The sequence below is a fragment of the Oncorhynchus clarkii genome, chromosome 20 (assembly GCF_045791955.1).
Source record: "Oncorhynchus clarkii lewisi isolate Uvic-CL-2024 chromosome 20, UVic_Ocla_1.0, whole genome shotgun sequence".
NCBI lineage: Eukaryota > Metazoa > Chordata > Actinopteri > Salmoniformes > Salmonidae > Oncorhynchus > Oncorhynchus clarkii.
Genome location: NC_092166.1, coordinates 65,069,062 through 65,082,995, shown reverse-complemented (window position 1 = coordinate 65,082,995; position 13,934 = coordinate 65,069,062). Strand labels below are relative to the sequence as shown.

At 42.1% G+C, this 13,934-nt stretch overlaps 3 protein-coding genes across 4 annotated transcripts in view; 1 reads left to right on the top strand and 2 right to left on the bottom strand.

The window, feature by feature from the left end:
- LOC139376732 (target of myb1 like 2 membrane trafficking protein) overlaps positions 1-7,095 on the bottom strand; it is a 21,936-nt gene extending 14,841 nt beyond the window's left edge. Inside the window, exons 1-9 of the mRNA XM_071119621.1 lie at positions 7,001-7,095; positions 5,175-5,326; positions 4,419-4,503; positions 3,546-3,774; positions 1,643-1,777; positions 1,348-1,545; positions 1,104-1,220; positions 658-791; positions 437-485 (exon numbers count right to left, since the gene is read on the bottom strand). Coding sequence (XP_070975722.1) covers positions 437-485; positions 658-791; positions 1,104-1,220; positions 1,348-1,545; positions 1,643-1,777; positions 3,546-3,774; positions 4,419-4,503; positions 5,175-5,313 — 1,086 coding nt within the window. The 5' untranslated portion in view covers positions 5,314-5,326; positions 7,001-7,095. The remainder of the gene's footprint in view (positions 1-436; positions 486-657; positions 792-1,103; positions 1,221-1,347; positions 1,546-1,642; positions 1,778-3,545; positions 3,775-4,418; positions 4,504-5,174; positions 5,327-7,000) is intronic.
- On the bottom strand, positions 5,601-10,544 carry LOC139376734 (ATP synthase mitochondrial F1 complex assembly factor 2). 2 transcript variants are annotated; one of them, XR_011627959.1, is made up of 9 exons: positions 9,571-10,544; positions 9,392-9,436; positions 9,115-9,263; positions 8,838-8,935; positions 8,633-8,713; positions 8,357-8,469; positions 7,953-8,068; positions 7,070-7,829; positions 5,601-7,033 (listed from the first exon to the last, which is right to left on the bottom strand). XR_011627959.1 is itself a non-coding variant. In XM_071119624.1 (8 exons), exons 1-8 carry the CDS (start codon positions 9,695-9,697, stop codon positions 7,692-7,694), a joined length of 867 nt encoding a protein of 288 aa, XP_070975725.1. In that variant the 5' UTR covers positions 9,698-10,544; the 3' UTR covers positions 5,601-7,691. The 2 variants fall into 2 exon arrangements, 1 of the variants encoding a protein (XP_070975725.1); XM_071119624.1 differs by having other exon boundaries at positions 5,601-7,829.
- On the top strand, positions 10,177-13,934 carry LOC139376735 (glucose-induced degradation protein 4 homolog). The gene is made up of 6 exons (XM_071119625.1): positions 10,177-10,559; positions 10,911-10,970; positions 11,094-11,201; positions 11,724-11,825; positions 11,938-12,068; positions 12,446-13,934. Exons 1-6 carry the CDS (start codon positions 10,371-10,373, stop codon positions 12,507-12,509), a joined length of 654 nt encoding a protein of 217 aa, XP_070975726.1. The 5' UTR covers positions 10,177-10,370; the 3' UTR covers positions 12,510-13,934.

Genomic DNA, 13,934 nt, shown 5'->3' with positions numbered 1-13,934 from the left:
AGTGTCACTTGGTGTCCAAATACATGTGACATACTAATTATTGGGGTGACTTTCATACTTGCCCGTGTTAACTATCCATAAAGACAAAAATACCATTAACATGCCTAGGCAACACGCCACGGTCAGTGTGGGCATGATATTAACGGTACGGACAGCGACAGATGATCTAACATGCCTTAGCCTACATCTCTAGACAGAACAGTCAGTCTTTTAGTCAGACTCAACGATGTTACAGAATGACAAAACATTTGTAAGAAACAGGCATGCTATGGAAGACAAAATATCAAGCAGAGATAGGAATAATATGATGCAAAGTATCAAATAGGAATAACATTATGCATTTGCATGCGCCAACCATGTACAAATAAGGAAGTGATGTCCTAGTTTGTGTTTGTGGGGGGGGGGTTACTGCCTATGGCTGTCACTGCTAACTCACCCCATTGTTGATACCCTGAGATGCTCTGCCTGACCGGAACCTCTCGTACCTGAGAGAAAAATGAAAATAACATATCAAAATAACTGGTCCACGCTTGTTCATAACGACTGCGTTACATGAAGTCATCCATGCCTCTCATAGGAGAAAGGTGTTCTTTGAGACAAATGTTAGCCATCGCTCAGTGATGAGAGATGTTAGTGTGTGTGTGTGAGCTAGCCTACCTGTCGTAGCGTAGGAAGATGTTGTTGAGGTCGTCGTTGACGTGCAGTAGTTCCTCTGTGACCTCCTCGTTAGACACGCAGGAGATGAGCTCCACTATCCTCTGCTGCATGGCCCGGCATGTCCGGTTCAGCTCCTACAAACAGCACACAGGTTTACACACAGCAGCGTTACCCAGTCTGACATTAACTGTATAAAGGGCTAGACCCAGGGTTGTCAGAGATCTGAAAGGATCTGATGGCATTAGTGCTTTCATGGTGTACCAACTGCAGAAAAAGGAAACTACCAGTACAAACATTGAAAGCGCGCTCTCTAGTGGCCTGTGCGAATACCCTTTTCGGTCAATCATCTGTTTTCTGTTTGTCAAGAAACCAGACCCTATAAATGAACTAACAATACCAGGGTCGAAGCTGACGTCATACAGTCAGAAAGGGGGTTGGAGTCTAACCTGCAGGAGCTCGTGGTCCGAGGGGTCCTCCTGTCCAGGAACCATCTCTGTCAGCATCTCTGACATCACCTTGGTGTTGCCACGCACAATGTCCAGCTCACTGCGCAGCCGGCAAATCTGGACAGCAGAGGGAATAACATGCCAACTCCTCTCAGATCCATCTCCTTGAACCTTAGAATGCAAGCTATCCAGAATATTTTAAAAGCCTTTTCACAACTGTAATGGCTATTCACTGACTCAGTACCTGGTCAGGTGAGGGGTTGATAGACCCAGAGGCACCGAGGTTGGGGACCTGAGGGGCGGAATAGGTAGGAGGGACAGATGCTGCAAAGGGTGGGGCGGAGACAGCATGGGGAGGAGGCTGCTGGTGGGCGATAGGCTGGGCTGGAGGAGGGGCGGTGGCCTTCAGTGTGGCTTGGTTCACCTCAGAGCCAGTCAACAGCTTTAAATTAGAAAAAAAATTACAACAAAATAGCAGATGGATTCTCATACTCGATATAGATTAAGGAAATGCATGCAAATGGATGTGACAGTCCTACTCGTTGAGGAGTGTGGATTGGAGACAGGGTCTCCAGGTCAGACATGGGGAACTCAATGCCTTTCCTCTTCAGCTCCTCATAGATATGGACCACACCCGTCAGGTCTGGACTACTCCTGAATGCGTCAGCCCACGCCTGGGAGACGGGTTGAATGAGAAAGACAAATGTTATCTTAACCGTGTCATGTCTGTCAGTGCTTTATTCAGGTAGCCCTTTACACTCGTACCCATATACGGGTTGAAAATGGCAGATTTGGACACCGATAAACACCTTAATTGGAACACAGTGGCTGCACAGTAAAATGCTATGCATGATGTCAGCGCTCTGGCGCTGCGCTTCACAGGGAAAGGCTGTAAATTAAAGAAGACTATGTATTTTGAAAGAGACATTGAGGATTATACTAAATACTGCTTTGATGTCATAAAAGCAAGCAAAACACCCATGAGTCCAAATGTGCACTCCACATTTCCATATTATAAAACTCATGTCATAGTGTCAACGTTTATGATCACTATGTTTGATGTAGTTACAAGACATGGCGTCACCCTGGGTTGTTCTGAACAGAATTAGTCTGTCTATTGTGAAGACAATTTGCTGCGGTGCACGCACCTCAATGCACTCATGACTCATTTCAATGCGCAGTAAAATAATGATCTGTTTCCTGAATTGCATTGTGAAAGCCTAACACCGTAATATTGTATTGTATAACTTAACTAGTCGTCATGTTAGCAATAGAACAAGCTTTCAAATGCTGCCCACCTGACCCAGATTTACAATGGACTGTTTTTTTGGATTGCATAAACAATTGTGTGATGGCGGGGATGCAGAGTTGTGTTCCAAACAAAACTACAAGCGCGCTTGCTCTATTTCCTCAAGTGCACAAGTTTTCTTTGAGTCATACGTGCATTTAAATGACTTTGGAACTGTGCACACTTGAGGTGAGGTGTGTGGCCAATTGGAGACACCAGTTAGTCTGCTCACTCAGACCGTTGTCATTTTGTTTTCTTATGTTGCACCTATACATCATTTTCCTGGAATATTCTTATGTTACTGAATGTATCCAGAGTATTTTCAGATTTTGATGTCAACAAATGATGCGAAAAGTACAGTAATGTAAAATGAAAATAAAAATCAACAGTTTAGATTCAGTCTTGTGTCAGGTGAACTGTTGTTCTCACCTTTGGTCTAATAATTTTTCCAGAATCTCCTAACTATTACTTTTCAATTGATACCATGAATATGCATATGTTTTTCATTTTTCTAGAAGAAACATTTTAATTTAGCCCTATTCATACATGTGTAGTGAATAATCTGGTCAAAGTATTTCGGTCCAGGGTGTCACAAATGACATTTACACTACCACAAAAGCTCTTGTTGGCTGAGCAAGAAAGTATGTGAGTATCTTGGGTGTATCATTACACATTCATCCTTGTGAGAAAACAGTGCCGCGTTTGTAATAACACTTGCATGTGGTCTGGTGAAAACCATTAAAGTTCCATCAACAGCCGCCATCTTAGTGGGAAACTAGAGGCCACCGGAGGCAATCGGCCAGGGTTACCTAAGATCCCCATGGTAACCAGAGAACACCTGGCTGCAGGTAGCACAACACCCGAGGCCCTGCCTGAAGAACACTGGATCCCCCAGGGCTGCAGCCACAGGCAACCAACACCTTTCTCTCCTCAACTAGCTCATACAGAGCAGTACAATATACTCTGAAAGCACTTCCATCTATTTGCTCAAGGACACAAACTATCATTATCTCTTAACACAACTGTCAGAATACTTTAAAAATGTGGTTTATCAATGAAAGCTTCTTCTATTAGCTTTATCACCAAAGTTGTCACAAATTAATAAAAACATGTCATGCATAAACTCTCTCACCCATAAGTGTGTGATCCCTTACCTGGATCAAGGCGAGCACTTTGTCTTGTACGATAGTGGGAGGGTTGTTTTTAGGCGAGATGATTTTTACAAGCACGCCATCTATGAAGTCTCTGCTGGTGACGAGGGCATGAAAACGATGCCCGCAGTTCTTCACACATGTCTCCAGGACGGTGAGTGCCAGCATCACCTCCCTGTAGTTCTTGTTCCCGTTCAGCCTCTTCTTCATTGCCCTGATGGCATCCTTGGGCCTGCAGCATCAACACACAGCAAAGAGCAGAGAACAGGGTGAGATTGGGAGAAGACTGACACATGATAACTACAACATGATAACTACAACATACCATCTACTACAGTGTAGTAACTGCACCACCAAGCATCATTTCGCCATTTTGACTGAAATAATGTTATTAATACTTTAAAGGATTTATGTAACAGGCAATGCTTTACTAAAAATGGTCTAGGCTACACTATAATGCAGATACATCATTAACAGTGGTAGGTGTGGCCTTCCTGATACAGAGGGCTTTAAGAAACTGATGTCATATTATGAGAAACTGGGAGTAGGGGTAAATCCACCTTCCCTAATTTACCACCCACTTATCAAACAGAAAATGGACTTCAACACTTTTACATCAAGTTTAATGGACCAGATAGCTATCCAAGCACTAGATAGTAGGCCAGCACTTGGACCAAATCCATTATTGCTTCTGATAAGAGGCAAGGCAAACAGAGCGAGAGACCTTCACAGAGAAAGTGTGGCCATATTCAGATGTAGTTAAGTCACTAGGGACAAATTATCAAGTCCATGTCACAAAGCTCCAGAATAGGTCTAACGTGTGTTTTATAATTCACATAAACGCATTCTAACTAGGCTAATGAATTTTCTACTCACCCATCCTCGGTTTCATTGATTATGTCACATATTTCCATATTGAGGGCCCAGTCCTCATTCTGAAGGGAGCCATCAGTGGCTCTCTCTAAAGACAGAACATTAAATTCCGCCTCGTCAGAGCAGTAGAAAATTGTCATTTGAAAACAATATCCTTTTCATGATTGCAATGATCACATATGCTAACTTGTTAGCTAGCTAATTAGCTCAGTTACAGCAACGCTATACTAATTTAGCTAGCTAAGTAACTTAAGTTAGTTACCCAGTCATGTGCCTTGGGTTATTGAGAGCTAGCTAGCTAATTTAGCAGTAGTCCAGCTGTTAAATACGTGTCATATGGTTCATTCGAATAGCTAGTCAGCCACAAACAGTTATCGCGACCAGATACAGACAGTAACGTTAGTTAACGTTAGCTAGCTTAACTTAAGTAGCGAGTGTAAATGAATAAAGTGCAACAAACGGAATATGCCCGACCACGACCTAGCAGGATTACCACGAACTATTGCTTATGCTTACATTGATGAATATATAACTAGTTAACAACATATTTTTTTGCCAATTATCTGAAGCTAACCAGCTTGGAAATAACCAAAATGAATGCTAGTCAACTGGTTAGCTTCGCGTATGGGTCGATAGCCAATGAACTTAGCTGAGTAAGAATCAAATGTCATGACGATTCAAAAATGTGAAACACGATTATCTACAGATTCCTTTCAATCAGAGTTTGTTAAAAAAAATAAAAAAAAATGTTTTACTTACCAATACAATGTCCCACCGGAGTACTGTATGGATTTCCCAAAAGGAACTCCATCTTGATCGACAACAAACAATGTGTACGATTCACTTCATGGAAAGATAGTAAGCCTCGCCCATCAAGCAATTGCATTGGCAGAGACATCCAGTACGTCAATCTGATTGGGCAGCAAAAACGTCGATCATTACATTGCAGACCATTGTAAATAATGACAACCATCACTGCATTCATGAATCTAACAGGACTACATGAAGAAAACCTAGATAAAAATATGTTTATGGTGAAAAAATGTTTGTGACTTATTTCCAATATGGTTATGTAAACATTAGATTTTACAATCTGTGCACACAATCCAAAGTATGTTATCATGTCCACAAGCGTTAGGATTTCATTAGGATTTCAAAATGTTTGCTTTAAAAATAACAGAACAGTGTTTCTGAACATCTTTATTCTAATGCATTTAGGGTTTGATTCAAAGTGGTTTGACAAAAAAGCTGGTGATGTGTGTAACAGCTGTGTAAGTAACAATAAACATGTTTTAGTCAGTTTGACCCATTGATAAATTACATTTTTACTGAAGCAACAGAAAAACTAAGTCAGCTTTGCTACAAGCTACTAAGCATAATACAGTGGGAGTGAGAGAGACATCTGGGCTGAGACAGGGGGGACAAGGAATTAACATTCCTCCCCTGAAGGAACAACACTCACTGTTTCCATAGAAACATGCAATGTTCCCAAAAGTCACTGATGACTGAGAAACTGATTCAAAACACAAACTGTAGAAGAGATGGCCATCATCATACTTGGCTGCCGCCAAGTTGTACTTTATAGGGAATGAGTGTCAGAGAAGCCTGTTCCTCTTTACTGAAATTAAATTACACATCTTTCTCTTTCTATAAAAGCCAACTGACATTTACTCCTGAGGTGCTGACCTGTTGCACCCTCTATAATCACGGATTATTTGAACTTGCTGGACATCTATGAACGTTTGAACATCTTGAAGAACAATCTGGCCTTAAAGGCCATGTACTCATTATCCGTGTGCAATGAATAATGTGGAAATTTAGCAAGTTGAGGAGACTAAACTGCTTGGAGTAACCCTGGATTTTAAACTCTCATTGTACAAACTTATTGACACAATAGTAGCTAAGCTGGGGAGATGTCTGTCTATAATAAAGCACTACTCTGCCTTCTTAACATTATCAAAAAGGCAGGTCCGACAGGCCCTAGTTTTGTCACACCTGGACTACTGTCCAGTCATGTAGTCAGATGCCACAGAGGGACTTAGGAAAACTACAATTGGCCCATAATAGGGCAGAACAGCTGGCCCTTAAATGTACACAGAGCTAACATTAATAATATGCATGTCAATCTCAAAGTAGAGGAGAGATTGGTTTCATCCCTACTTGTATTTGTGAGAAGTATTGACATGTTGAATGCACCGAGCTGTCTGTTTAAAACTACTAGCACACAGCTCGGACACCCATGCATACTCCACAAGACATTCCACCAGAGGTCTCTTCACAATCCCCAAGTCCAGAACAGACTATGGGAGGTGCACAGTACTACATGGAGCCACCGAACTATGTTCCACATCAATTAACTCATGCAAGCAGTAAAATCAGATTTAAATAGCCAATCGAAATTAATCTTATGGAACAGCAAGGAGATACACATACAAACTTGATTTTTTTGTGTTGTAGATATATTTATGTTTATTTTACCTTTACTTAACTAGGCAAGTAAGTTAAGAACAAAGTCTTATTTTCAATGACAGCCTAGGAACAGTGGGTTAACTGCCTTGTTCAGGGGCAGAACAACAGATTTTTACCTTGTCAGCTCAGGGATTTGATGTTGCAACCTTCTGTTTACTAGTCCAACGCTCTAACCACTAGGCTACCTGCCATCACAGGTAGCCTAGGTAGGTAGCCTGTATGGTAGAAGAGTAGAGGCACACAATGTGTTGTGAAATAACTGCCTTAATTTTGCTGCGTCTTGTGCATGTATTTTTATCTTGTGAACATGCGTCAGGTGATAGAACTCTAAATGCACTACAAGTGCTTTGAAAAGTTTATGTAATTATACTTTCCTCATTCCTACAGCACGGACAACCGCTAAAGTACATTAAAATATTATATTATTCAATATTCTGGCTTGTAGAGGTCAGGAGAAGTAACTTTCCTGATTCAAACGCACATTTTTGCCCGATGTATAATTCAATGTAATTGAACGTCAGGTTTCCAGGCAACTACATTTCTAGCTCTTTGGGGTTTTAGGCTGTGTTTCTGTATAGGCATTTTGTGACACTGCTGATGTAAAAGGGCTTCATAAATACATTTGATTGATTGACATAGAATATTATGTGTTTTTATTCCGCAAAGGACAACAACCAGAGATAAACACAAGTCCGAAGGAGTTGGGATTTCTTCCCAGTCAGAGGCCAGTACACTGCCTCTGTTGCCTTTGCTCTTAAGAGTCCTGTCTGAGTTTGTGTTGACTCAGGGAAGCACTGAATGTCCTCCTTAGTCTTGCATGAGTTTGCGTTTGACCGTTGAACTTTCAGAAGAGAAATGTACAAACAGAGCCCCTGCTGCTGTACGTGACCTCAGCTCATACAGGTCAACATCATGAGCCCACTCTACATTTCCCCAATGCCCGATCTATGGAGAGGGAAAAGAGACAGAGGAAAATAAATAATTAGTAAGAGAGAAAGAGATTGAATACATTATCCACAACGCTTTTCTAATCTCTGTATATGCATTGTTTCTGTGGCGAGTTCCTACCTGGAACTCCTCCTCTAGTCGTGACAGCAGCACGGCCTGCTCCACTGTTATGTGTTTGTCTATTAAAGCAAAGGCAAGCACCACTGACTTCAGCTGGGTGATCACATACTCCAGACCTACACACATAGGATGTCACAACAAAGAATATTAGTAGTCCTGTACAGTCTATTTAACTGAGACTCTGCAATATTATGTGTTCATAAACACCGGTCCTACTTCTGAGTGCAAAGCAAGAGGCTCTACCTGAAGTGGCCCAACAAACTGAAAATAGAGACGATTCTCTCTCCATTTTCAGTCCATTGGTCTAGTCAAGAGGCTGATTCCTTTTAGCACCCACATACAGTAAAGAATTTGCACATGTCCACGGGACGGGAGTACCTCTAATGACTCTTCGATGTTTTTACCTGTCAGGGACCAGAAGTTATAGGAACCCAGGTGCTGGCGGAAAGTATCCATCGTCGCCTGTGGGATCTCTGGACCCAGTATACTGGTGGAGGAGCCAATGACTACGTTGTACCTGAAAGAGAAAAACATGAATTCAAGTATTTGCAAGACAATGCTACAAATCTCTGTTTCCCTCCTTTGCTGAAGATGATATGCAAATACGTATATGTCCAGTGAACTTTTTGTAAGGTAACTCACAGAAAATGAGTCAATGATCATGTTAAAGTGATACCAACCGGTCTTCAATCCAGTTCAACACAGGGTCCCATTCATTATTCTGAAGCTCAACTAGTGATGGAGGCTCCTCAACTCTGTAACTGCAAGGAGACAACATACTCACAGTTTCAATCCCTGTGCAATCATACACATGAATGATCTGTAGAAATCAGTTCTGATGGAGAGAACCTAAACCCACATGCTACTACAAATATCTCTGTGTACCAGATAGTGTCAGTCTCCAGATACTTGAGGGCAGCAGTGATCATTTGGTCCTTGCTGCGGAACGTAGGGTTATCTAGGGCTGTGTTGCAGAGAGTGGTCTGGAGGAGAGAGAACAAATCTCAAATTGCACCCTTTTCCCACATATAGAGCATTCGTTTGAATCCAGGCCCAAGTCAAAAGCTCTAGTGAAAGTAGTGCCCTGTATGGGGTACAGTGACCATTTCAGATACAGCCAACATGAAGCATTGAACAAAAGTGCTGGGGTAAAAGGTCATACCATATGCATGCTGTAGAACTTCAGCATGTCTTTCTGAGTATCCCATTCATTCGCCACGGCAATGGCTAAGGCTTCGTTGGGGGCTGTGAACAGCTTTCCTCCTGGTGTTTTCAGTTTCCGCCGGTCCAGGTTGATCTCAAACATGCCACCTGCAGACCAAAAATCAAGGTAAAAAAAAGAAAAAGTGAGTTCTTGAATTCTGACCACTCAGACTTCTTATTTAAATTATTTCAAGAGAGAAAGACCCTCACTCTCCAAGTTCCGATTCAGTACTCACCCTCTCCATGGGATATGCTAACATCCTCATAGAATTTCTTTCTTTCTGTTGAGAGCGAAACAAAGTAAACAAGAAATGTGCAACCTCCGTGGTGCACATAGCCACGATCACTGTAAACCAGCAAGCTCGAGAGCCTTTTCTTGATATTTTATGAAACAAGTGGCTGGTGCATCTCTTACCTGTGATAATGGAGTAGGATTTTGAGTTCACAGAGAGCAGCTTAAACATTTGACCTCTTGGGCAGACAGTGGGGGGAGAGAAAGCATGCCCCAGACAATTGTGAAATCTCACAAGATTCCTCAACATCGTGTCAGTGACAGAGATGTTTTAACAAACAAGTTTCCCCAATTGAAGTGGGGTTCAAACCTACAGTTGACTTGGCTAGCTGAACTAACGTTAGCTAACAGGAATTATGAATGCCGGATAGTATCGCTTTTCAAAATGCAGGACACACTACTGTTGCTATAAGAAACGAATGAAACGGCTGACGAAGAATAGTTGAAGGTTGACTGATCTAAAACGAATCATTTGGAGAAATACGATCGTATTTGCACACACCTCTCACTGCATCGCATGTGTGACCTTTCGTGTTTGGCAGATTCGACAGATTTCCCAGATACATGGGAAATGTAGTTCTATTCTTGTTATACAATCAAACAGAATGGAAGAGTGCCAGAGCGAAAAGGACTACATCCTCAAAAGTCATTGATAGCGTTGCGATAAATAAGCCAATGAGCGGCGCGCTTTTAGACGAGTGCATCCCTTGGCTAATGAGAGAAGAGAATGCTGCTGTTTTATGACGCCCGCGACGAAGTCCATTTACTTTTCTGGAGCTTGGTGTGAGTGACTGAAGTATTACATTTGAAGGGATTTGGATGTAGGTGAGCCGCCTCATTCGTGCTCTCTGTACCATCTTCCCACATCTATCGCCCGGACGGCCACTGACTGCGGTCGGTGTCCTTCCCGCGGTACCAGAACCATGCCTGTCCCCGCTGGATACATCAGTAACACCCCCATGGCCTTCAAGTCCTCGGCCTCGCTTATCCCACCTCCCTTGATCAACACCCAACAGCCCGGCGTTATCGCCTCGCTTCTCTACAGCGGTTCCAAGTTCCGAGGACATCAGAAGAGCAAAGGCAACTCCTACGATGTCGAGGTTGTTTTGCAGGTCCGTTAGATTTATGAAACTTTCATTTGCCAGTCAGCTGACGACTAATTGTGCTGACAAAAATGTCAAAACACGTAATGATTGCCAGCTTCCAGAAGGAGTGTTCATAATCACCGGCCATGAAACCTAGATGTTATCATTAATTGAATTTACATTCTAGTGACGGTAGGTGAGCTGGCATTAGTAGTGAACATGTTATTACCAGAATGTGATTCAGCTGTGTTCAGATGCATCGTTGGCTCACATCATGACACCATTGGAAAGAAGTTACACAATGAATGATCCTTCATTCCACTATCTAGCAAGGGAACATTTACATACAGTTTTCAAGTCTTGTGTTGTTTCTTTCAGCATGTGACCATGGAAGACTCATACTTGTGTGGGTACTTGAAGATCAAAGGGTTGACAGAGGTGAGAATGATTTACTTGATACTGAAAAGAGGTTGAATAAAGGTTTATTCTAACCCTTTTATTTTAATCATGGTTTTGATTCCCAGCATAACCTGTTTCTCTTTCTGTTTTTTTCTTCTGTAGGAATACCCCACTCTGACTACGTTCTTTGCAGGGGAGATCATCAGTAGGAAGCGTCCGTTTCTAACCAGGAAGTGGGATGCAGATGAGGATGTGGATCGCAAGCACTGGGTAAATCGAATATGCGATCATTCATTTAATTTAGCCTAATTTAATTTAATAGTCTGATTCCACCCATGTTGATCTGCTTTAGACCTCTGTGTCAAATGAAGTAGGAGTTCATCTTTCCTGGTGAGAATGTGAGGGTGTCATCCCCCTCATTAATGTTTTTTGGTTGCTGTTAGTCTGTCCACAAGAGATTATGTAAAATAAATAGTATTGTGACGTCTGTGAAAATTCCCTGGGATGCGACGGCTAACAGGCTAGTTTTGGTGTTCCGCCACTGGTTATTTGGTCGTATCAGGATTTGGTGAATGTGGTGCTTAAAGTGGGGGCAGTGATTTCAAGCAATGAGGGGATTCGATTAAGCTATCCCAGGTGGGTGGACTTTGCACCGGGTGAAAAGTGATTGAATTGGTTTGGAACCTGGGGGGGGGTCTGATAACGGTAGATTTGTCAAGCAAGAACAATTGTTATGATTGTTAAACGTATTGTATTGTTCCAGCGATTAACGATTTTATATTTGGGCCCCAGGGAAAATTCCAGGCCTTCTACCAGTATGCAAAGACGTTCAACTCGGATGATTTTGACTATGAAGAGCTGAAGAAGTCTGACTACATCTTCATGAGGTGGAAGGTAAGCTCCATTACCATGGAAAAGCTGAATCATGGCTATGAGGTTTGGCAACATTTCCTGTAAAAATACTGTTGTTATAATGATGTACTAACTGTTGTATTCTCTTCCACAGGAGCAGTTCCTGGTCCCTGATCACACCATTAAAGACATCAGCGGTGCTTCCTTCGCTGGTTTCTACTACATCTGCTTCCAAAAGTCCACAGCCACCATAGAGGGATACTACTATCATAGGAGCTCAGAATGGTAACAGGAGACTAAATACTAACTGGGTCATTGATGAACATGTGATAAAACTGGTTCAGATGTAGCCAGGCTTTGTGAACTTAGAACATATGCATCTGTGCATCATCAGTTCTTATGTGTTTCTTTTTTCTTTAAATTCATATTTTATTTGCTCAGGTTATCAGCGTCGGGATGCAGTTCATGCCCTAATTCTGTGGGGTGTGAACTTATTTTTTTATTTTTTTTTTTTCAACTAATCAAAAATAAATTGAATAACAGCTCTCTGTACAATAAGAGTTGAGGGCTTGGGGTTGATTTGATTTGGGACTGGCCAATGCATCTCTCCTCTCCTGACTTTCTGCACTAAATAGCACTGTCTGACTCCCTCTCCGTCACAGGTACCAGTCTCTGAACCTCACCCATGTTCTGGAACACAGTGCAGCCATCTATGAGTTCCGGTGACCCAGGCATTGTGGCTTTGTTGGCTCAGAAAGACTTTAAGGCCTGCAGAAGCTACATGAAGGAGGCATGAAGACTGAGAAGGACTGGGGAAGGATGGGTGGAAGGGGGACATGAAAACGGTGTTGTTACTCCTACCAAGAGGATGTGCTTTTCTGTCTGAGGAAGAAAAGGAAATGGAATGATGGATTTATTGATGGACAGATGGAAGCAGGTCTGTTGGACTGGAACTTTCACGGAGGAAGGTATGGATGGATGGAAGAGACAGAGGGAAAGGACTGCTCTGCCCCAGCCAGGGCAGGCAGAAGCTTCAGTCCTGTGGGATTGGGGCAGAGAGCCATAGCAGTGTGATGCTTTATCATTTCTTAATTTGTTTTAACGTCTGATTTAGAAGCTTGTTGACTTTCACTCTGCTGCGTCAAGGTCCAGTCATGAGTTATGAAAATGGAGACTTCAGTACTACAACACTTGTCTTTGGACACTTTATAAATAAAGCTGGGGTTTTCCTCTTGCAACTGGGGATTTGTCTGCTTTTATCCAATTCTCATCTGCGCTTAACAGATATTGGACAAAGATTCTTCTGCTCTACTCTATCAAACGCTGGATCTCTTTTGAAGCTAAATGTCAGCGTGTGGAATAATGTTCTGGTGAACTACACTCTGTCTTTTGGATTGAAGCTTTAAACACTTCATAGCTCATTGAATGACAGTGTTATTGTTTTATTTTCAATCTAGGCTAACTCTTCTGATTGCCTGCAAAGCGATTTTGCAAGTTACCTCCTCAGCTACTCGTTGTAAATGTTCAGACGACAGAGTAATGACTGTCTGGAGGTCCGTGCTCTGTGGAAAAGACAAGTGACATTTGTGAGTGCTTGTGGTTCTTGTATCGTGGGTTTCATTTGTACACGTTGTGTTTAACTCCAGTGCCACACTTCTAATCCAATATACATGTGTAATGTAACACATAGGTCATGGTTGGATTTAAGATGGAATCATATGTTACTAGGCCCATGCAGTCAGCAGCATTTTACTTTTCACTCGCATTCATTAAAACAGAAATACTTTTGTCACCAACTTCTGTTTTCCTTGGGTGTCCATGCCCCTTCATTGTTAACTATGCAGCATTATGCAACAGCAACATTCTTGACCTGAACCATACATCTCCAAGTTTCAAAAACCAGATGTATTCTATAAAATAGTATTCAAAATGTCTTATCGTTAAAGGAAATCTTTTGTCTAATTGCCCTTTTCAAGCACTACCCTTCCACATTTGCACCTGTCCATGCAATTGTGCCATGTTTTTAAACTGTAGCAAAATGTATTATACCAGTATGTGTGTGTGTGTGTGTGTGTGTGTGTGTGTGTGTGTGAGTATGGACCGAAAGCAGATTGGTGTGAAGAATGGAGTAAATCATATCAAAACACCCCT